This window comes from Prionailurus bengalensis, chromosome D4, assembly GCF_016509475.1.
Source record: "Prionailurus bengalensis isolate Pbe53 chromosome D4, Fcat_Pben_1.1_paternal_pri, whole genome shotgun sequence".
In the NCBI taxonomy this organism is placed as follows: Eukaryota; Metazoa; Chordata; class Mammalia; order Carnivora; family Felidae; genus Prionailurus; species Prionailurus bengalensis.
This window is the reverse complement of record NC_057359.1, coordinates 86,231,223-86,253,682: the sequence shown is the minus strand read 5'-3', so window position 1 is coordinate 86,253,682 and position 22,460 is coordinate 86,231,223. Positions and strand designations below refer to the sequence as shown.

Here is a 22,460-nt window from a genome sequence, read left to right as displayed (position 1 = left end):
TGGGCACCAGCTAGAGAGGCTGGGGAACCCCAGATCTCCCAGTTCCCTGGAAATCTGTGTGTACATTTTTTTTTTTTTGATTAAAAAAAATTTTTTTTTTCAGAGAGAGCACACGCAAGTAGCGAAGAGCGGAGGGAGAGGGAGAGAGAGAATCTTAAGCAGGCTCCGTGCTTAGCACTGAGCCCGACATAGGGCTTGATCCCATGACCTGGGATCATGACCTGAGCTGAAATCAAGAGTCAGACACTCAATTGACTGAGCCACCCAGGCACCCCTGTGGGTACATCTTTTAGACTCCTTGATTCTAGGAAGACTATGTTGAGGCCAACAATCATCTTAATTATTCTGAACAAAAGCAGAATCTAAGGAAACTTCTCTTGATTGCTTGATGCTTCTGGCCTTTTAAAAGCCCCAGTCCACATCTGTCTCTCTCAGGGACATGTGATCCAAGAAAAAAAGGACAGATCAAATTCATAGCCGGAACGCTACCCCCAGTTTACCTCTGAGAGCTCACATTTAGAGATGTCAAGAATGTCATCTGCCCCAGCTTCTTTTGCCTGAGGGTGAAAAGAATGATAGAAAGTGTTCAAACAAAACACCCCTGCAGGGTGGACAGACCAGGCAAAGAAACACAGGATCAAGGACCTATTAGAGACCACGGACACCATCTGGTTCACCTAGTCCATTTTGCAGGTGCGCCAATGATCCCCGCTTTAATGGGGCTTGAGGTCCAGCAGGGAGGAGCAAACGAACATGGAATGACAACAGGGATCAGTCTTGGGAGGGAAGCACAAGGCACTCCTGAGCACCTGACAGCGGCCTTGTGGGTCTGCTTTGAGTCAGAGATTTCCTCTGCGAGTTGGGGAGGCAGGCAGGAGGGAGGGAGTGCATGGCTTGTTTGGGGATAGTGTAGAACCCTGTTTCATGAGGGCAGAGGTAGAAATGGACTCAGAGGAAACCCAGTTTCCCTCACCAGGCACATCTGATACTCCAGGCGTTTCCGAGCCTCTTCACTGGGTTTCCGCTTCCGGAAGAAGAGAGGCATTCTTCCTTTCCCCCCGGAGTAGTCTTCACGACTCTAGGGCACAGGAGAGAAATTAGGGCCTGGGGAATTTGTGACACATCCAGGACAGGCAGCCACAGGAACGCAGAACACGTAGCTGATCTGCTGGACCGTATGATCCTTGAGGGCAGGGGCTATGTCCATCTTGACCATCAATCTGTGCCGTGAGCCCGGCACAATAGGTCTTTCTAAGGATGCTCTTTGAGAACTCCTAGCAGATGGGACTGATGAATCACTTCTAGTTCCTGAAACACTATAAGAGTGGCAAACCAAGCACGCAAGGCATCGGCCAGCCATGACCTTGGGGATTTCAACCACACGATAGGCAAGGAGATCTCTTAGTAAAATAACAACCCAAAAGCAATCCTCAGACACCTTACCACCCTCATGGCTATTACTCCATGAGCGTCTCACCACAGCCCAGGTTAAGGTAACGAAACTGGTACGCGAGCTCAGTGATCTGGTTATACCGCCTGCATTGTAGACAAACCAGTCTGGAATTCTGCTCTTTGGAGTCCTGATACTGTGGGGTTTGCCCAACTCCTTCATGCTCACACTACCTTGGCACACACTAAGTACGTTGTCCTGAACTCAGAAGCTAGGTGCTTACTGCCTGCCCTGTATCTGCAAATATCAGTGCTTGATAAGGGACATCAATGAGCCAGGAACAATGTTGTTACTACTAATAATGTTACCAATACCAGGTTCTGTGAGGATCCAGTGTTTTCATGTATGTGAAACCCGTAGCACATTACCAATGTTCAATAAATGTCAGCCACATAGCACTATACATCTCACAAACGTTGATTCAGCGCCTACCACAGCTTAAGGAACTAGGGAGAAGATGCAGTTGAAGAAGAAACACACCCAGTCCTCAAGGGGAAGGGCGGAGATCACAGGTCTCCGCCCACAGGGGCGTGGGCAGTCCGGGGAGCCGGCCAACCTGCAGAGCTGGCTCAGGCCCCTCTTGTCACCTACTTGCCAGCAGTGATGGGGATAATCTAAACACAGCCCTCCCCCAGCCCTCCTTGATGACAAGCTCTTACCCTTACCCTGCTCCCCAAGGACTAATCCTCTCTCACCTCTCCCCAAAATTCAGCCCTCCCCCGACCTGCCCCACAGTGGCCATCCCCTCTCCATCCCTCCCATAAGATCAGCTCTTCCCAACCTGCTCCTCGATGTCCACCTCTCATCCATTCCTTACCCGGACGTCCAGCCCAGTGGGAAGAACCACACCCATCCTCCCCAGGCTGGAGTGGGGAGAGCCCCACCTGGCTTTGTGGGTGCACAAGTCCCCAGTGCTCGTTCCCTCGGGTGGACCTGAAGGTGGGCAGGTCACTCGTAAGGCTTGGTCATGGACGTCGGGTCTCAAGAGCACTGGGCACCGGGCCCGGGCGGAGCGGGAGTCTCGTATCCTCCAAACGCAGGAGCTTGGGACCAAAACAAAACTCTGAATCTCAGAAAGTCATTCAGACCAGGATGACGAAGTCAGACTCTGAAAACCGTATAATCTTGGAATTAAGAGTTGGGTGAGATTTAGACTCGAATCAAGTTGTTTTGATAACCAAAATGCACACATCACGAGGGAGCTAAAAGCGGGCTCGGGGTCCCCATGACCTTAGGGTCTAGGAATGGGGATGCGGACACCTTAGGGGAGGGGCGGGGCTTTGCAACTGGGCGACAGGAACCACAGGGTGACCCTCACCATTAGGGAGAATAGAGAATAGCGGGGCCCGAGAGCAGCCCTCTCTTGTTGCCTCCCCCAGGGGAACCTCCCGAACCCCTCCTTCCGAACCCTTAGCCACAACTCACCGCGGACTACGGTTCTCCAGCCCGTCAGCTCAGCCTCAGGAAACTGCCCATAAGCAACATGGCGGCAAGGACGTCGCTGGGAGGCTGGGCGGAGCTTAGCGGTTCTCGCGAGAGTCGTGCTTTCCGACCTATATCCGGCGCAGTCAGAGAACCTTCCGGTCTTTTGGCTTTCGGCTCGGAGGAGGCGACGGTGCAACGCTCTTCGGTCGTCCCGAATCCGGGTTCATCCGACACCAACCGCCTCCACCATGCCGCCTAAGTTCGACCCCAACGAGATCAAAGTCGGTGCGTGCTTTAGATGTGGCTCGGGCTGCGAAATGGAGCATCCCTCCTCCCGGCAGCCCGTCGGCCCCGCTGCCCCAGCAGCCGTTGCCGTTTTCACGTCGGGCTTTAAAAGTGCTGCCTGCTAGAGGCCTTTCCAGTGCTGCGTTCAGGGTGCTGTGAGGTCCTGGTCGAGTCTCTTAACGCTTTCTGGGCCTCAGCTTCCCCACGTGTAAATGGGGAGGGAGGACTGGACGACCTGTGGTGGTTTTGCAGCCCGCACGCCTTAGGGTAAGGTTTGTGTCCGGGCGCTTCTCTCCTCCACTGGGTTGGCCGCCCCAGTGCGGGCCTCGGTAGCCGGAGCTGAACCGAAGGCCCCAGTCCCACGTGGCGCTTGGAGCGGTCCACGCCAGGGAGGAGGCGGCTCGCCCGCTGGGGGGTTGGGAGGCCTTCCTCGCTCCCTGCTGAGGCCCTTGGTGCTGTTCCGAGAAGAGACAAGCGGTGTGGCCAGCCCCGGAAGGATGGGGGGAGAAGGCTGGGACCCGGGGGCTCCCGGTGCAGCGCCGCTGATCTTTTTTTTTTTTTTTTTCCAACGTTTATTTATTTTTGGGACAGAGAGAGACAGACCATGAACGGGGGAGGGGCAGAGAGAGAGGGAGACACAGAATCGGAAACAGGCTCCAGGCTCTGAGCCATCAGCCCAGAGCCTGACGCGGGGCTCGAACTCCCGGACCGCGAGATGGTGTCCTGGCTGAAGTCGGACGCTTAACCGACTGCGCCACCCAGGCGCCCCTGATCTTTTCTTTCTACAGTATACCTGAGGTGCACTGGTGGTGAGGTCGGTGCCACGTCTGCCCTGGCCCCCAAGATCGGCCCGCTGGGTCTGGTAAGTCATCCTCGTGGAGGCCTGTTTCTTGTCGAAGGAAAGCAGTTCAGGTCGCGCTTGTGCAAACGAGACCGGATCTGAGGTGCCTTTGACGTTGACAAGTTGGCAACCCCTGTGAGCCACTGGCTTGGAAGTACTCCCATAGCAGGGTGATACAGGAAGCGGGAACAGGCTACTTTGAAGCTGTAATTTTTACTCTCCAGTGGCTCTTAACTGCTGCCTTTACCTGAGGGATGGGCCAGGGATCTGTGAGGGCTTAGAGTAGGTTGGTGACACTGGGCTGCCTCCTTAGCCTGTGTTTGCTAGTCAGGGAAATGGGCAGATCACTGATGGGATTAAATATTGGTTGGGAGGATTAAGTGGGCTGTGGGTTAAGATCCTGGTGAATTGTATGTAGTAGCCTGCATAACCTGTTCATTAATGTGAGCAACTTTACCGACGACTGCCCTATTTACCTACTTGTTTATTTTTATGCTTTTTCTGAGCTTGCATTTCCCTGAGTATCGTCAGGCCTTTATTTCTTGGACATTGGTCTCCTGACCCAAACGTGTTTCTCGCGTGGTCTTGCTTAACCAGTGTCTTAACTACTTTTCCTTGGTTTTCGGTTTAGCTGGCACCCAGTGAATAGCTTTCCTGTTGAGGCTGGTGGTCATTAGGAAATCTTAAGTAGCAAATGCCCAGACCCCATCCCTGCAGATTGACTTGGATTGGTCTGACACCAGGAATCTTTAAAACCGTCCAGGTGATTTGAATGTAACCAGTGTCAAAAATCCCTACAATAGACCATGTGGGTCCTTATGGGTGGGTAGGTAGGTAGGTAAGGGACTTTGCCTTCCTAACAACCCTGGGTCTGCAGCTTACAGTCCCAAGCAGACTTCACCCCTAGCTGCAGTTCTCCAATGTATACAACTGTAGTAGCCATTTCCTTGATTCACTGGGTACAGTTACATGCTTTCAGACTGCCCCTGTGTGCTGGATTGGAAAAGGTTTGGGGTGTTGCCACCGGAGAAGGATAGGGCAGGGCTTCAGGCTGTACTGCAACTTCGAGCACAGTGTAATTGTATACCTTTTTTCTATAGTCTCCAAAAAAGGTTGGTGATGACATTGCCAAGGCAACCGGTGATTGGAAGGGTCTGAGGATTACAGTGAAGCTGACCATTCAGAACAGACAGGCTCAGGTACTTGCTTTGAGGGGGAGGGCAGAGGTAGCAACCCTCTGGAATCCCTGGGTGGAAGGTTTTTGCTGACATGGCCATCTGCCACAGTGGTGAGCTGAGGGCAATTTTAAATGTGGGGAAGCCTTTTTTGAGAGCAAGGATCAAGAAATTGTAGATGCGGGCTCAAACACTAACTTGTCACTTGTGTGACATTGGGCAAATCAATCACTTCATGTCTCCTAGGGTAGGACACGTTTTAGATTGTGAAAAGTAGTTGACAATGTACACAGCAAACCCCACCTGGCCCATGTTTTTTGAGAGCCAAGTTGCAAGGCAGTATTGACCTTTTTCATTGGAGGGTGGAGGAGGGCTTAATTCACATGGAGAATCTTTTCTGCAGATTGAAGTGGTACCTTCTGCCTCCGCCCTGATTATCAAAGCCCTAAAGGAACCGCCAAGGGACAGAAAGAAGCAGAAAAACAGTGAGTGGTCTTTTCCCTGGTAATCTGAGTGGTGGTGTCTACCCAGTGTGATACTTAGCTGCATGTTTTTGCTTTAGCAGAACCTAGGGATGGCACAGGGATTTGCTCAGAAGCTGAGACAGCCAGGCACTGCCAAGAAGTGCCTCACGGCTCTCCCCCAGTCCCCTTGCCCAGGACTGGCCCTCCCTAAAAGTACATGCAAGAGGGAAATAGGGGGAAGTACTTGACAGTGATGTCCAATAATCAGACCATTTCTGAGCTGGAAGATTCTGACAGCTTAACTAACCCCAGTAACTTCAGTTTGTCTTTTTTCGTGTAAAAAAAGATAGTGTCACCCACGCAAGGTTCGCAGAGACCTGATTTTACCCCAGCCACCCGCCACTGCACCTGATCAGTTCTCGTGGCTGGTGCAATCCAGTGGTGAGCTGATAGTAAACCCCAGCTTAGGAAACAGGGTTGTTCTTCATGTGGATGACTCTGTGCCGAAAGCATGGGAACAGCCTGAAAATAAAGGTGAAGGGAGGATATGTGGTCTTCTCTGGCCTTGAGTTGTGACACAGCTTTTGCTGTTTATTTCTTCTGCAGTTAAGCACAGTGGAAACATCACTTTTGATGAGATTGTCAACATTGCCCGACAGATGAGGCACCGATCGTTAGCCAGGGAACTCTCTGGTAAGTGGACAGCAGGGAACCCCCTTGTTATATGGGGTGTATTCACTGAGTGGGTAGCATTTCTTAGCTTGGAGGGATGTTACTCTGTAAGACCCACAGTTGGGGTGCAGGGTCTTCTGGGTTTAAAGAATGACTTGGTATCAGTGAATATTTGGGTCGGGTGTGTTTAATCTGGGTGTCAGAACCCACGGACCCTTTGCGTTCAGAGCCTGTATAAATAACTAAATGGAGTTCGGAGTTTTGGCTTAGAGGAGCAGGGATGTTACTCCATAAAATAGGCTTAATTTCTCTTTATCTGATGTGAAAAAGTATTTCCCCTTGGGTGTATGAGTATTGCTGAAGCCCCTCTTAATGCCACTTTACTTAATTACAGGAACCATTAAAGAGATTCTGGGGACCGCCCAATCTGTGGGCTGCAATGTTGATGGCCGCCACCCTCATGACATCATAGATGACATCAATAGTGGTGCAGTGGAATGTCCAGCTGTAAGTGACTTCTGTTTCTCTTGCCTAGATCAGGGTGAGAGCTGGAGGAAAGCTAAAGTAGTTATTTGTGCAGGCTGCAAAGTTTCTAGAAATGGTCAGTAATGGGTTTGGACTATTAAGAATTTCTTGTTCCACTAATGGTAGATTTTTCTTTTTTCTTTCCCACAGAGTTAAGATTAAGAACTACAAAGGAAACTATTTTAATAAAGGATCAGTTGACAACCAGTGGACCTTTTGATACAGCCTCTTCCTTGAGGGACCTACCCCCTTTGTGGTCAAATGGTGGCTAATGGGGTCACGGTGGCAGAACCTCTGGAAAAAGTCATTGCTTGGGTAACCAGCTCCTTGTGGGTCAGATTGCTGCCCTGTATGGCACTAGCTCAGAGAAGACCCCTAGAAAGGAAGTCTCTGTCCTATTTGTAGGCTGCATGTATTCATAGAACTCTTCAGAAGAACAAAATTCTTGGCCAAAAAGAAAACTACCCCAGTGTGAAATGGTCAGGAATCTATCCCAGACCATTTTAATTCTTGAGTGTGTTAGGGGCCCATAACCCTTAATGTGAGGCTTCACTATCCATTCCAGTGCACAGCCAGGGCTCAGAAGCACTGATGGGAAACAAAGAAACCTGACCTTTATGTCCTTAAGGGTCGTTTTTTTTCTTTAAAAAAAGTTTTTTTAGTGTATTTTGAGAGCGCGTGGAAGCTGGAGAGGGGCAGAGAGGGAGGGAGGCACAGAATCCAAAGCAGGCTCCGGGCCCCGAGCTGTCAGCACAGAGTCCTATGCGGGGCTCAACACACAAACTGTGAGATCATGACCTGAGCCGAAGTTGGGACACTTAACCAACTGAGCCACCCAGGCGCCCCCTTACAGGTCATTTTCTAATGGCATGTTTTTGCCTTTCCTGAGTCTCTGTCTTCCCTTAGTTTGGCTCCTTTTTTTTATTAAGGTGTGGATGATATAGCTGGGTCCTGGGGCAAGCTACAAGCAAGCTGCTTGAAGGGGCTTTTGGGACTAACCTAAAGGGGGTTATGAATAATTAACCCAAGAACTTAATTTCCTTGGCATTGCATCTTTGCCTTTCTGTAATTTTGTCAATGGGCCTTTCAAGTCAATGGATTTTTTAATCGCCCCAGGTACAAGCAGGTTGGAGAGCTGTCTTTAGTGAAAGGATTACCTGAGCACTGAGGACCTGTGCCAAGTTGCCAAGAAACAAGCTAGAGGCCCTGGGTGATGACTGTTGAGGCTGATTCTGAAGTCAGATGCGTAGTGTCAAACCTCAGGGGTTTATAAATGCAGAGATGAGGTCATGCTGATCGGGTGTGAGGCTATGTCAAAGACAAGCCCCCCAGGACCTTTCAAGGAAGAAAGTAGGCCCACAAGGAAAATCTTGACCTAAAGGATACTGTTCTCTAGAAAGGGAGGAAGTATAGGACCCACCAGCCTAAGAGCCAGGGGAAGATGGTGAGCTTCAGGTTCTCTTGTGTCTCCATAGAAAGGGATGTACCTTGCTGGGGGATTTGACTAGCTTCATCCTGATACCTTCAGCCTCCATTTTTCCCTCTGGGCAATTTTCTTCCTAGCAGTAGCCAACACTAGAACTAGGTGCATTGGGCCTGTCTGCCTAGAGTTTCCTATCTTGAACATGGATATATCTTCCTTACTCCTGGTAAGACTGTAGCATATAGTAGTGGCTCTTACAGTCTTTTTCCTCACTTTGGCCCCATTATGGAGAAACTGTTCATTCCTGTTCAGTGTTGGTTCTTTTTAACAGCCCTTACTCACACAGAGATAACATCCTCCCCAAATACCTGGCCTTTAAGAAGGCAACAAGTCCTTCACTCACTGGTCACTTCTTATGAACCAAGGTTTCTGCAGTGCTCTCTATACAAGCACTCTGGTTCACTGAATAAAGGTCAATCTCTAATTTGAATTGGGTAGTTCATGCTTCCTGAAAAGAAGAGCTCTCAACACCTTCCACATACAACACGTAAAGTAGGGACTATTTATTAAAGGTGCTTTTTTTTTGCATGTGGCTCTGAGCTACAGACTATAAAAAGCCCGATGTCTCCAGAGGTTTTCAAACTACCTGCAATGCCTGTCAGGTCCCTACCTGCTTGTTGGTTGTTTCTGGTTACTCCCCAGCATGGAGTCTCTGATGTCTAATGAAAGCTGAACTACATCTGAAGGCCTTCCCACACTCGGCACACTCATAGGGTTTCACACCAGTGTGGATTCTCTGATGCTGACTTAGGGAGGAGCTCTGGTTAAACGCCTTCCCACATTCATTGCACTCATAGGGTTTTTCTCCTGTGTGAATGATGTGATGTCGAATGAGGGCTGAACTCTCACTGAAAAATTTCCCACACTCATTACATTTATAGGGCTTCTCCCCAGTGTGGGTCTTCTGGTGGATTATGAGGTTTGTACTTTGGCTGAAGGCCTTCCCACACTCGCTGCACTTGTAGGGCTTCTCTCCCGTGTGAGTCCTCTGGTGGTTTGTGAGGTTTTGCGCTCTGGCTGAAGGCCTTCCCGCACGCGCCACACTTGTAGGGTTTCTCTCCCGTGTGGATTCGCTGGTGCTGAATGAAGGCAGCGCAGTAACTGAAGGCCTTCCCACACTCCCTGCACTCGTACGGCTTCTCCCCTGTGTGCGTCCTCTGGTGGTTTGTGAGATTCGCGCTGTGGCGGAAGGCCTTCCCGCAGTCGCTGCACTCGTAGGGCTTTTCTCCTGTGTGGATTCGCTGATGCTGGACGAGGGCTGAGCAGTCACTGAAGGCCTTGTCGCACGCGCTGCATCTGTAGGGCTTCTCTCCCGTGTGCGTTCGCTGGTGTTTGGTGAGGTTGGCGTTCTGGCTGAAGGCTCTTCCACATTCGTCGCATTTGTAAGGCTTCTCTCCGGTGTGAATCCTCTGGTGCTGAATGAGAGATGAACTCTGGCCGAAAGCCTTCCCACATTCATTGCACTCATACGGCTTCTCCCCAGTGTGACTCTTCTGATGCTGAGACAGGGAGGAGCAGTAACTGAAGGCTTTGCCGCATTCACTGCACGTATATGGTTTCGCTCTGTGAGGCTTCGTGGTATCTGAATTTTTCCTGAGGCTCTTTGTATGTGCTTCCCATTTGCGGGGTCTCACTTCTGTAGGAACTCTCTGTTGTGGAGAAAGGACTGGTCTCAGGTTGAAGCCCTTCCCCGGTTCACTGTTCCTGGGGTCTGACTCCCCAGGGGGCATCTCTATACTTGTGTCTTGGAATGAATTTCCAGAAATGTCTTGCTCGGGTGGTGATTCAGACATAATCTTCCAGTCTGAAAAATATTTAGAAAAGCAATTTTTCCCCCTTTGGTGGAAGAAAAGGTACTACTGAAATACAAAAGGCTGATGGAGTTTGCCCGAGCTCTTCGGCAGACCAGTCTGATGCTCCCCCTGCTTTAAACCAAAACACGTCTCACATTTCTGTTCTAAACTGTAAACGTTGACCAAGATGGCTCTTCAGCTATGTGAGCACGCTTTATTCCCTTTCCTAAAGTGCAAAGGGATATATAGAAGTGTAACCTCCCTCAGATGCAAGGCTCCCTTATCTCTGACCCTTTCCTCTGCTTTGGCCAAATACTGGGCAGTCTTCGTGTGTCTTCTTAGTCTCAATCCTTGATGTGGTTTTGGGCAATCTGCTTACCAAACTTAAAAAACTCACCTTAAAAAAATGATGATTGGGGGTGCCTGGGTGGCTCAGTCAGTTAAGCATCCGACTTGATTTTGGCTCAGGTCATGATCTCACAGTTTATGGGTCTGAGCCCTGCATCAGGCTCTGTGCTGATGGTGCAGAGCCTGCTTAGGATTCTCTCCCTCTCTCTGTGTTCCTCCCCCACTTGTGCTCACTCACTCTCTCCCAAGATAAACTTGAAAAGAATAAAAAAAAAAAAAAAAGATGATCAATGCCAGCATGATGAATTTTTTTCACCTATCAAATCAGCAAGATTTCTTTTTTTTTAATGTTTCTTTTATTTTTTTTATTTTTGGGACAGACAGACCATGAACGGGGGAGGGGCAGAGAGAGAGGGAGACACAGAATCGGAAACAGGCTCCAGGCTCCGAGCCATCAGCCCAGAGCCTGACGCGGGGCTCGAACTCACGGACCGCGAGATCGTGACCCAGCTGAAGTCGGACGCTTAACCGACTGCGCCACCCAGGCGTCCCTCAAATCAGCAAGATTTCAAAAACATGCTAATTCTAGAGTGCTGGTAAGGGTGCAGCATCAAGAGATCTTACACGCTGGTGTGACTGCAAAAACTGGGACAGCCTAGCCCTTCTGGGGAGCAATCTGGTTGTACATGTCAAGAGTCTTTAAAATGTTGACATTGGAACTGCACTTATAAGAATTCATCTTAAGGAACCAATGAGAAAATACACAAAGCTGGGTTGACAAAGTTGCTCACAGCATCATTTGTCAAAGAAAAGCAAACACCTTTCAAAAAAGGAATGACCATAGTATAGCCAATTGAGGGACACTACTTAGCAATCAAAGGTCATGTATGGAATGGGCACACTATAGTTCCTTTTCCAGAAAGGTGTTTATTGAGAAAACACTGGAAAGATACACAGTGTGAATGTAACCTGTGCTATCTTTGGGTTGTGAAATCAAGGGCAATTTTTATTTTCTTGTGTTTACCTGTATTTTCTAATGTTCTCTAATATTAGTGTTATAATAAAAGTCACAAAAACCTTTCAGAGAATATGCAGTGATAAAAATACTGTTAAATGGAAAAAAAGGCCATGTAAATTATACGTGGTTATTCAACTTCAGAAAAACATACCACTGCATTTTGTTATAGGAAGAAGATGGAGGAACTTTTTTTTAATCCTTTTCCAAATCTCAAATTAGCATATTTTTACAAGAAAATAGTTCTTTTATTTGTGTTTTTAGAAAGAGTAAGTGTGCTAGTGGGAGAGGGGAGCAGAGGGAAAGAATCTTAAGCAGGCTTCATGCTCAGGGCAGAGCTTGATACAGGGCTCGATCCCATGACCCTGTGATCATGACCTGACCCAAAATCAAGAGTGGAATGCTCAACCGACTGAGCCCCTCAGATGCCCTGAAAAGAGTTCTTTTAAGTAGAATAAATAGTATTGCTTTTATAATCAGAAAGTAGATACTAAAAAAATTTTTTTAATTAATTTATTTATTTAGAGAGAGAGAGAGAGCATGAGTGCAGGGGAGGGTAGCTAGGGAGGGAGAGAGAGAATCCCAATCAGGCTCTGCCCTGCCAGCCCAGAGCCCGACGTGGGGCCCAAACCCATGAAGCCATGAGATCATGATCCAAGCCAAAACCAAGAGTTGGACGCTTAACCAACCGAACTACCCAGGCACCCTGAGAAAGTAGATATTTTTTAAAAGAAGAGTTAAAGATTCTTAACCTTTTTTGGGATCTCCTTCATTTTAGGAGAAAACTTTATAAAATGTGAGTAATGTTTATTTAGGAACTGAAGCACAGGGTCCCACACACCTGTCTCCTACACAGGGCTTGTACCTAAGAGGGTGGACTTTTAGGGGGGGCTACAGAACTTCTTTTCACAAGGGTCAATTCTGAAGATTCTTTGGGTTTCTACCTTATTTCTCAGAAGAGAGAATAGCAAGGTCAGTTCTGGGTGACATTTATTTGAATTTTTTTGTTTTATTTTTTAATTTGAGAGAGGGAATCCCAATCAGGCTCTGTGCTGACAGCACAGAGCCTGAAGTGGGGCTCAAACCCATGAAACCACAATGACTTGGGGTTTGAAGCGAGGCCCGTCTGATCGCAAAGCCCACTATTCTACCTCATGGGGTGATTAAAATAATCAAATCAAAGGCACTAATGTGGACTTCAAAAGGGCTTTTGCTCCCCAGACACATGGACTTTGGTGTGTGCTCACTCACCGGTGCAGGTGCTCCTCAGGCCTCCTCCCTCCAGCATCCACGGGCCTTCTTCCCTTTGTTCCAACTGAGAGTTCATGCCAGGCTGGGACACTGGAAGTCCTTTTCAAGGGGGAAAATGGGCTTTAGAGATGTAGATTAAGTATAAATAGCCACCAGAACTCAAGGGAGTGGAAACACACTAGTCAGGTCGCTTATTTCACTCACTCAGTAGGTATTTATTGAGCACTTACTTGGTGCCAGGCACTGGGGGATGCAGCAGTAATTAAGACAGACACAGTGCCAAGGAGGGGTCAAGTCAAGGAGTGAAGTGAAGTCCCCAAAGCAAGTTATTAAAAAAGACAAGAACTTACTGAATATGGAGGAACTGGCCTGAGGTCACCCCGCCCCTCCTGGGAAATAAGAAAACAAGGAGGTGTGGTCTCAGGGGAAACAAAATGAAACTGCCTATTTCCCAACCTGGAATGCAGAGACCTTACACGAGGGAACCAGGAGGAATAAACACTAGCCCTCCTATGTGTCAGCAAATTGGAAAGTGCCACTCAATACTGAAAGTGCCACACATTTTCAGAACTGGGTAGATTCTAAATTTCAAATGGTTTCCTTACCCAGCAGGACCAAGTTCCTGGTGTTTTCTGGTATCCCCTCCTTGAACCTGTCCTTAGGAGCAGGGATCAAGTGCCTCCACCCATCCTGGGTAAAAGCTACAGTCACACTGCTGAAGGGCATGGATCCCTGAAACAAGAAGCACATTCCTTTAACGTTTATTTTTTAAGAGACAGAGCTCGAGCAGGAGACAGGGAAGAGAGAGGGAGACACAGAATCTGTGAGCAGGGGAGGGGCAGAGAGACACAGAATCTGAAACAGGCTCCAGGCTCTGGGCTGTCAGCACAGAGCCGGATGCGGGGCTCAAACTCATAAACCCCAAGATCATGACCTGAGCCAAAGTAGGACGCTCAACTGACTGAGCCACCCAGGCGCCCCAAACAAGCACATTACGGCTTGCCCAGTGGCCTTAGGATACGAGGCAGCTCTGAGTAGTTTAAGAAAAACACTGATTGATCACTTCCTACGTGCCTCACAGTATACAGGATACTGACACACAAAAATAAATCAAATACAGTCTCTTTGCATGTCTACAACTCAGACTTTATACATAGATAGAGTGCATATACATCTGTATCTATTTTGGGGGGGAAGGAGGGAAGGCTTTCAAGCTTTTTATTGTTTGCTCCTATAGCTCGGGAGAGAAACAGACACTTTAATTGGCATGTCCTGCCCACACACATGCGCCATTTCTGGTTTCAGCGCCAGCCCTCTCTCTTTTGCCTTGAAACGGAAACGCGCCGAAACGCGCCTGTAGCGGGAAAGCTGGCTCAAGCCTCATTTCTTTGGAAAAAGCCAAAAATGAGAAAGACGGTTGGCTTTGTGAAGTTTTCCTTTGCAGCATTTTTCTTTTCTTCTTAAATTTCTTTTCGAACGTACAGCAACGTTGAAAGATTTCTACCGTGAGCATCCACCACCTAACATCATCGATCTGTTGTGGACTGTATATACATACACCTACCCAGATGCAGATACATATATATCCATCCCTCTACCCTTTTACCAAGCTGTCTTGCCCTAGGAGTTATGAGATCAACAACCTTTTCTCTTTCTTTTTGTCTAGTTTCTCTTTTGAGCAGTTCTATTTGTAAATAGTGATATTTCATGACTTGTAGTCTCGTTTACAGGTCTTCCAATGAAAAAAAGAAAAGACTTTGCTTGTTAGAACAAAATGCATTCCATATTGCAGTTACCATATGGGTCCATCGGTGGACCCTCTTAAAAACCTGTCAACACCATCCAGCCAAAGACCACCAGGAACACACCTAGAAGAAAGGAAGAATGCAGCGAGGCCAAAACTACAACTGGGAAAGTAGCAGTGGTTACTCATATTAGCTAGGATAGGGGGTGTTTGGTCAGTTTTGTTTGGACGATATTCTTCTTTTTTCTTGTCTCAGTTCGGAGGTGACTACGGAGTGGCCTTGTTTCTGTCTTGATTCATCACGGTCACAGAATGACCTTAATCTGTTGGAAATGTATTGGGAATACTTTCACAGGCCGGGTAGGACAGCCAATGAGCAGTTCATTCATTTGGAGGATGTCGCCGGAATTGGGTATTTAGACCTTCAAAACCACCATAAACACACCAACCCAGGCTCCTTCCTTCGCTCTCAAGCCATTTTTGAACCTCCATCTGTATCTATATAAAAGAAGTAACTGGGCAGAAACTAACAGGTGCTTGGGAACTGAAAGAGCATATGTAGATAAAACCAAAGTAGCATGTATACGTTTATGCTATGAGAAATCAGAAAGAACTGTGAAAGGTCAATTCTTCAGAATGCGTGATAAACATCCCTATGAACTTGGACATCACACAGTACAAAAGGAAAGCCAGATGTGTGTGTGACTACCTGTAGTAGCATGTTAGACACACGGACAGACCAGGTGCCAGGATAACAGAGAAGGAATCCTGGGTGGAGAGCACAGGAAAACCACAGAGAGGAGGTGATTGCTGAGAGGGCCTCGAAGGAGGGAGTTCATCAGATGGAGAAAGAGAAGGTGGTGAGGCACAATGAGCAAAGGCACGGAGGTGAGGAAGTCCTCGTGTCTGTTTTCAGCACAAGTAATGCACTTCTATCTACCTCGTTGGCCACGCCAGAAACCTGTATGTCATCGTCCCCTTTCCTGCAACAAATCACTGCATCTTCATTCCCCCCCCACGATCACTAGAGCTTGCACATTTCTCTCTGTGGCCCTGTCACTGCCTTATTTGAGGCCAGCATCATTTTCCAAAGTATAATACATCTTTTGACCTCTAGTTTTACCTGTTCTCCCAACCCCATCCTTCATACTGAGAAATGCAGTACACACACAGGACAAAGAGGGTCATTTTTTTAAAACTATGAAATATTTAAAACATTTGGGTCATTTTATAATGGTCAAGAGAATAAAATCCACCATAAAGATGTAACTCTCATGAACTAGAAATAACAATAAGAAATTCATAAAGAAAAAAACTGTAGGAAGTACAAAAACAAATTCAAAATACCACAGCTATGAGATGTTAAAAGAACTCCGTCACTGGCAGGGTTAATACAAAATAAACAACAAAACAGAGCGATGGAAGAACTGAGCAATTTAATAAGGTTGAGCTAATAGAGCCATTAAACCCTCCATTCTGCAATTACTCTCTACCTGGGTGTTCTGGGTTGACAAAAGACACACACTCTGTCTCCATGGAGCAGAGACCAGCTGAATAGGCAGACAGAGAAACCAAAGTGACAATTTGAGAATATCTAAGAAAACAGGACCCACAGCCAAGCGTTTTCACTATAAACAAGAAAGGAAGAAAACAAATTAGAAATTTGACGTAAGAGGTTAAAAGATCGATTTTTTAAACGAATCTGACAAAAGCGAAAGCAAAAAACTAAGAAAGAAAAATCTGTTATTAAGAGAACTGATAAGAAAATCCAAGAGCAGACTTTCTAAGGAAAAGAAACAGACCACTACCTAGTCTAGTCAAGTAAAAAGAGAAGGCAGTTCCTACCCTGGTAGAACTATGCAATGGAATACACTAGGAATGATTCTGTAGAATGCTCTTAATGAAATGAGAGAAATATTGATCTAATTCTGTGAACCGGAAATAAAAAGAAAGTTACAAGCCCATTTTGGGAAAGTAGAAAAGGGAGACTTATGGGGGCATCTAGCTGGCTTAGCCAGTAGAACAAGCGACTTTTGATCTCGGTGTTGTGAGTTCGAGCCCCATGGTGGGTATAGAGCTTACTTAAAAATAAAATCCTGGGGCATCTGGGTGGCTCAGTTGGTTAAGCAACCAACTTTGATCTTGACCTAGGTCAGGATCTCACGATTCGTGAGATTTGGATTCTCTCTCTCCTTCTCTCTCTGCCTCTCCCCTGCCCAATCTTACTGTTTCAAAAAAGAAACAAACAAAACAACAAAACAAAAAAACAAAACACATACACACAAACACAAAACTTTAAAACTAAAATCTTAAAAAGGAAAAGGAAAGGAAGAATATGCCTGAAAGGACACAAATGAAAATGTTAAGTGTTTTAATTCTCTGTGGGAATAAGGGTGAGTTTTTGAGTGTGTTTTCTGTGTTTTTCAGGTTTTCTACAATAAACATGAATTCCTTTTGTAATTAACAAACAGAAACAAAAACCTCTTAATATTTTTTATTATTATTTTTTTATTTACATGTATTTATTTTTGAGAGACAGAGAGAGGGCACAAGTAGGGGAGGGGCAGAGAGAATGAGACACAGAATCTGAAGCAGGCTCCAACATGTCAGCACAGAGCCCGATGCGGGGCTCGAACCCACAAACCACGAGATCATGACCTAAGCCGAAGTCGGATGCTTAACCGACTGAGCCACCCAGGTACGCCAAACCTCTTAATATTTTAAAAAGGAAAAAGAGGCTGCCTCTAAGAGCAAATTTTAAACTCACGTGGGTCCCAACTGTGAGACCAGCTGCCATTCCTTCATCTCCTGTGGTTTCCTCATGGGGAAGGACAGGGTCTGGAGAAGGTGGCTCTGCAGAAAGGGAAAGAAACCAGTAAGGTTTAAAAGTTACAGCTCACCAAGCTAGAGAGTCTCACATTCTCACTCTGAAGAAGGGGGCTCAAAGGACACTGCAGCGTCGGGGGCACTCGGACTGAATGTGCAGACCTGCACGGGAATGTAAATTTTCCATTGCCCTTCCTACTTCAGAAACCCCATCAATTCACTCAGATGCAGGGAGTAAGAGACTCAAGTAGAGTAGGTCACCACTTACCAGCAGCTTGCCAGTCACATAACCTTTCTACGTCTCATTTTTCTCATCTGTAAATGGGGGTGATGATCCTTTGTTCACTGTTTCTATTTTATTTTTTTAATGTTTATTTTTGAGAGAGAGATAGAGTGTGAGTGGGGGAGGGGCAGAGAGAGAGAGGGAGACAGAGAATCTGAAACAGGCTCCAGGCTCTGAGCTGACAGCACACAGCCTGACGCGGGGCTCGAACTCGGGAACAGCGAGCTCATGACCTGAGCCGAAGTTGGACGCTTAACCGACTGAGCCACCCAGGTGCCCCTTGGATGATGATCCTTTGTAAAGATGCTGTGAAGATGAAAGAAAAGTGCAGACAAAGCAGATGGCACAATGCTTCGCATGTAAGCACACAGTTTACAAATATCACCTACTGCTCAGTTTGCTGGGAGAAAGTGCTCTGCAGATTTCAGACATTTACCAAATCAAAAGAGGTAATGACCAAGTGGGAGTCATCCCAGAAATGCAAGATTGGTTCAACATGCGAAAATCAATCAACATAATACGCCACGTTAATAAAAAGCGAAAGACCCACACGGATCATCACAATAAACACCAAAAAAGGCCATTACACAAAATCTGACACCCTTTCCTGATAACACACATTCAATAAACCGGGAAGAGCAGAGAAGGACTTCAATTTGATAAAAGGCAACCACAGAAAACCCAGATTTACATCATACTTAATGGTAAAAGACTGAAACATTCCTCTAAGATCAAGACGAAGATATCTGCTCTCACCACTTCTATTCAGTATTATACTGGAGGTTCTAGCCAGGGAAATTAGGAAGGGTTGTGGCGGGGGGGGGGGGAAGGCATCCAGGTTGGAAAGGAAGAAGTAATTATCAGTATTTGTTGACACGATTTTGTATACAGAAAATGCTAAGGAAGGGTGCCTAGCTGTTTTCAGTCAATAGAGCATGTGACTCTAGATCTCAACAATTCCCTTTGCAAGAGCATTAAAAGAATAAAACACTTAGGAATAAATTTAACAATGGAAATGCAAAACATGCACACTAAAAGCTACCAAACACTGTTGAAATTACAGAAGGTCGAAATAAATGGAAAGATATCCCATGGATTCATGGATTGGAAGACAACAGTGTTGGGATGGCAATACTCACCCAATTCATCTACAGAATTATGCAAAATCCCAGGGGACTTTTTAATGGAAATTGATTAAGCTGACCCTAAAATTCATCTAGAAATGCAAATGACCCAGAAGAGCCAAACAATCTAGAAAAAACAAAGTTGGAGAACTCACATTCACACTATCAAAACCTTCTATAAAGCAAAAGTAACTAAATAGTGTGGTTCTAGTATGAGGATAGAAATACAGATTGATGGAGGCGGTGCCTTGGGTGGCTCAGTCAGTTGGGCATCGGACTTCAGCTCGGGTCATGGTCTTGCGGTCCGCGAGTTCGGGTCCTGCGTCGGGCTCTGTGTGGACAGCTCATAGACTGGAGCCTGCTTCGGATTCTGTGTCTCCCTCTTTCTCTGCCCCTTCCACACTCATGCTCTGTTTCTATCTCCCAAAAATAAGTAAATGTTAAAAAAAAAAGAAAAGAAATATACATCAGTGGAGAAGAACTGAGAATCCAGAAATAGATCCATGTATTTGTGGACAACTGATTTTCAAAAAGAGCGCCAAGAAATTAAATGGGGAAAGATTAATCTTCAAAAAGATGGTGCTGGGGAGGTGCCTCAGTGGCTCAGTCAGTTAAGGGTCCGACTCTTGGTTTCGGCTCAGGTCATGATCTCATGGTTTTGTAAGTTCAAGCCCTGCATCGGGCTCTGTGCTGACAGTGTGGAGCCTGCTTGGGATTCTTTCTCTCCCTCACTCTCTGCTACTCTCCTGCTCACACGGTCTCAGTCTCTCTGAAAAATAAACAAACTTAAAAAAAAAATGGTGCTGAAACAATTGGATATCGACATACAAACTTGTAACTCACACCACATACAAAAATTAACTCAAAATGGATCAAAGACATAAGCGTAAAAAGTGAAAACTCCTAGAAGAAAACTTAACTATAAATCTTTAGTACTGTGCTGACAGCTCAGAGCCTTGAGCCTGCTTCAGATTCTCCCTCCTCTCTGCCCCTCCCCTGCTCATGCTCTGTCTCTCAATAAGAAATGTTAAAAAAAAAATTTTTTTAATAAATCTTTAGTACCTCTGGTTAGGCAATGCTTTCATAGATAAGACACCAAAAGCACAAGCAACAGAAGAAAAAATAAACTGAATTTCAATGAAAAAATTTGTGCTTCAAAAGGCACTATCAAGAAAGATAAAAAAGATAACCACAGAATGGCAGAAAATATCTGCAAAACATCTATCTTCTAAGGGTCTAGTATCCAGAATATTTAAAGAATTCTTCCACCTCAACAATAAAAAGACAAAGAGCCCAATTAAAAAGTGGGCAAAGGATATGACTAGATATTTCTTTAAGTGAGATATACAAATGGCCAATAAGTACATGAAAAGATACTCAACATCGCTAGTCATTTAAGAAATGCATATCAAACAATCATGAGATATTTCACACCCACTAAGATGGCTACAATAAAAAAGATGGAAAACAAGTGTTGATGAGGATGTGGAGAAACTAGAACTTCCATTCATTGCTACTGGGATTGCGCAATGGTGCAGCCACTGTGGAAAACAGTTTGACAGTTCCTCGGAAAGTTAAAGGGAGTTCCCATATGACCCAGCAGTTCCTCTCCTAGATGCACACATTCACACAAAAACTTGTGCACATGTTGTCACGGCAACATTATTCATAACAGCCGATACTGAGGAACAAATGTGGTATATCAATATAACGATATCATTCAGCCACAAAAAGGAATGAAGTACATTCATTCATGTTACAACACAGATGACCCTTGAGACATTATTCTAAGTGAAAGAAGCCAGACACATATATTGTATGATTTTATTTTTTTGTCTTTTTAAAGTTTATTTTGAGAGACAGCGAGCAGGGGAGGGGCAGAGAGATAGAGGGTCCACGCTGTCAGTGCAGAGCCTGACGTGGGGCCACATCTCACGAACCTGAGCCGGAACCAAGAGCCAGACACTTAAGACTGAGCCACCCAGGCGCCCCTGTATGACTCTATTTTTATGAAATGTCCAGAAGAGGCAAATCCATAGGAACAGAAAGTAAAAATCCATAGAGATTGGGGGAAGAGGGAATAAGGAGCGATGGCTAATGGGTATGGGCTTCTTTTAGGGGTGATAAAAATGTTCTGGAATTAAATAGTGGTGATGGCCGCACAACCTGGTGAACTCAAAGTCACTTTATTGTAGACTTTAAAAAAGAAGTACGTAAGTCTGAATATTGGTCTCAGTACAGACCTTATGTTATTGAATTGTACCTAACTCCATTGTACCTTAATGTCCTCTTTGGTAGTACCAGGAGGATGATAACCATCCTACTTGCTGTTCCCAGGTCTCTGGGGGAAGACAACACAAAATGCTAGATATGCACTTGAGAAATTACAGACCAGTACAGGGACCCCCTGATCTAAGAGAGGATGGCATAGGCCTCGGTGGTTAAGTTTACACACACGTTTGTTCTGTTGTATAAATTGTTCAACATGCTTTAAAAAACGTTATTTTATTTGATGCTTTTTAGAAGTAAACGAGGTAGCTAACGTTATTTTACGCTTCCCTCCACGAAGAAACGCAGGGTAAAAGACCAAACCAGTGCCCCAGAGCTTAAACAGGAACGCTAGCCTTCTGATTCCAAATCTCCAGTATGCTCCTCGACTTTACGGACCCACTGAGTTGAACCGGCCCTCATTCTCATGTGGAGACAATAGGCTTCTGTTCTGAGAATTTCTGGCTGTTTCAAGAACGGCCGGAAGACCAGAAACAATAGGAAATCCTGGGTTGTCCCATTTTCCTTCCCATGGCCCATTTATCTCGACTTTCATAAGCCAATGGTGCATCAAGCAGATCGGGGTAAGTAGGATACTCAGGGCTTATTCAGGCCTGAGGGCCTCCAACTTTCTTGACCCTAGAATTCTTTACTCAAAAAAGGATCGTCCCCAACCACTTGTGGGAAGGATAACCGGAGTTCTGGTCCCGGTCACACAGCGGTATTAGTGGGCAAGTTGGACCAAGAAGCCGGATCTCCTGCAAACCGCTCCCTCCACACCCTCCTTCTTACCTCCTTCCTCCAGCATTTGGATGCCACCTCGCGCCACCGCCTCCCAGCAGTTCTCTGAGCCCCAGCCGCGCTCTGCAGGCCTGCTCTGCCTCCGGCTTCTGCTGTCAGACGCCGGGTCTGGCCCTGGGAACTCTGGTCAGGCCTGTCCAGTCGGATCTGTCTCTCCAGCGGCAGCCAGGCCTCGCGGCTGGGGAGCCCGTGGCGCAACCACCGACTCGGTCTCAAGCAGAATGCTGCGTGGAAAAAGCCGCCGCCGGCTACCCGAGAACGCTACCGGGTACCAGCGTGAACTCAGAAACCCTAGCCGCAGGGATTGCCAAGCGCCAGGCCCAGCTCGCGCGCCTAAGAGGACGCGTTCGGATAGCGTCACTTCCGGCCATGCGTACGGCCCTCCCCGCCCCAAAGGACTCCACTTCCCAGAAGTCTCCGGGCCCAGCTCCTCACCGAAACATCTTTCGCTCTCGGTGCCCGGTTTGTGACCCGCACACCCTTGTGAACCATATTTCCCAGAGAGGCTCCGCCTGTTCCTGCTCCCGGAATCTCTCTTCCATCATGCTTGGTCCACGTTCCGTTCAGGTTCACCGGAATTCCACGGCTGGGACCTGAAATGGGAAGCGACTTGGCCGCGAAGGATCTTGGGAGCGGTGGTTCTAGCGCAGGCGCTGGACGCTTGGTTTGTGGTTGTTTTTTCTCCGT

General features: G+C 46.7%; 3 protein-coding genes and 1 non-coding gene across 9 annotated transcripts in view; 2 read left to right on the top strand and 2 right to left on the bottom strand.

The window, feature by feature from the left end:
* LRSAM1 (leucine rich repeat and sterile alpha motif containing 1) overlaps window positions 1–2,997 on the bottom strand; it is a 45,645-nt gene extending 42,648 nt beyond the window's left edge. For 4 of the 6 annotated variants that reach the window (XM_043567409.1, XM_043567408.1, XM_043567410.1 and 1 more), the window contains exons 1-4: window positions 2,876–2,997; window positions 2,335–2,493; window positions 974–1,078; window positions 501–557 (exon numbers count right to left, since the gene is read on the bottom strand). In XM_043567409.1, the coding sequence (XP_043423344.1) occupies window positions 501–557; window positions 974–1,045 (129 nt within the window). In that variant the 5' untranslated portion in view covers window positions 1,046–1,078; window positions 2,335–2,493; window positions 2,876–2,997. Of the gene's footprint in view, window positions 1–500; window positions 558–973; window positions 1,079–2,334; window positions 2,494–2,875 lie in introns of those variants that run through there. The other 2 variants (XM_043567413.1, XM_043567411.1) reach the window with 2 other exon arrangements.
* Window positions 2,998–3,020: 23 nt separating this feature from the next.
* Window positions 3,021–7,044, top strand: RPL12 (ribosomal protein L12). The gene is made up of 7 exons (XM_043567419.1): window positions 3,021–3,160; window positions 3,949–4,022; window positions 5,102–5,200; window positions 5,580–5,661; window positions 6,247–6,333; window positions 6,707–6,819; window positions 6,988–7,044. Exons 1-7 carry the CDS (start codon window positions 3,124–3,126, stop codon window positions 6,991–6,993), a joined length of 498 nt encoding a protein of 165 aa, XP_043423354.1. The 5' UTR covers window positions 3,021–3,123; the 3' UTR covers window positions 6,994–7,044.
* LOC122475515 lies at window positions 6,036–6,163 on the top strand. Its single transcript, XR_006295210.1, has one exon. It is a non-coding gene; the product is annotated as a small nucleolar RNA SNORA65 (small nucleolar RNA).
* Window positions 7,045–8,799: 1,755 nt separating the features above from the next.
* On the bottom strand, window positions 8,800–22,084 carry ZNF79 (zinc finger protein 79). Its single transcript, XM_043567415.1, is given in 6 exon segments — window positions 8,800–9,326; window positions 9,328–10,124; window positions 12,728–12,826; window positions 13,333–13,459; window positions 17,239–17,324; window positions 21,765–22,084. Coding segments are annotated over 6 exon segments (1,500 nt in total). The 5' UTR covers window positions 21,781–22,084; the 3' UTR covers window positions 8,800–8,951.
* Between the last annotated feature and the right edge of the window lie 376 nt (window positions 22,085–22,460).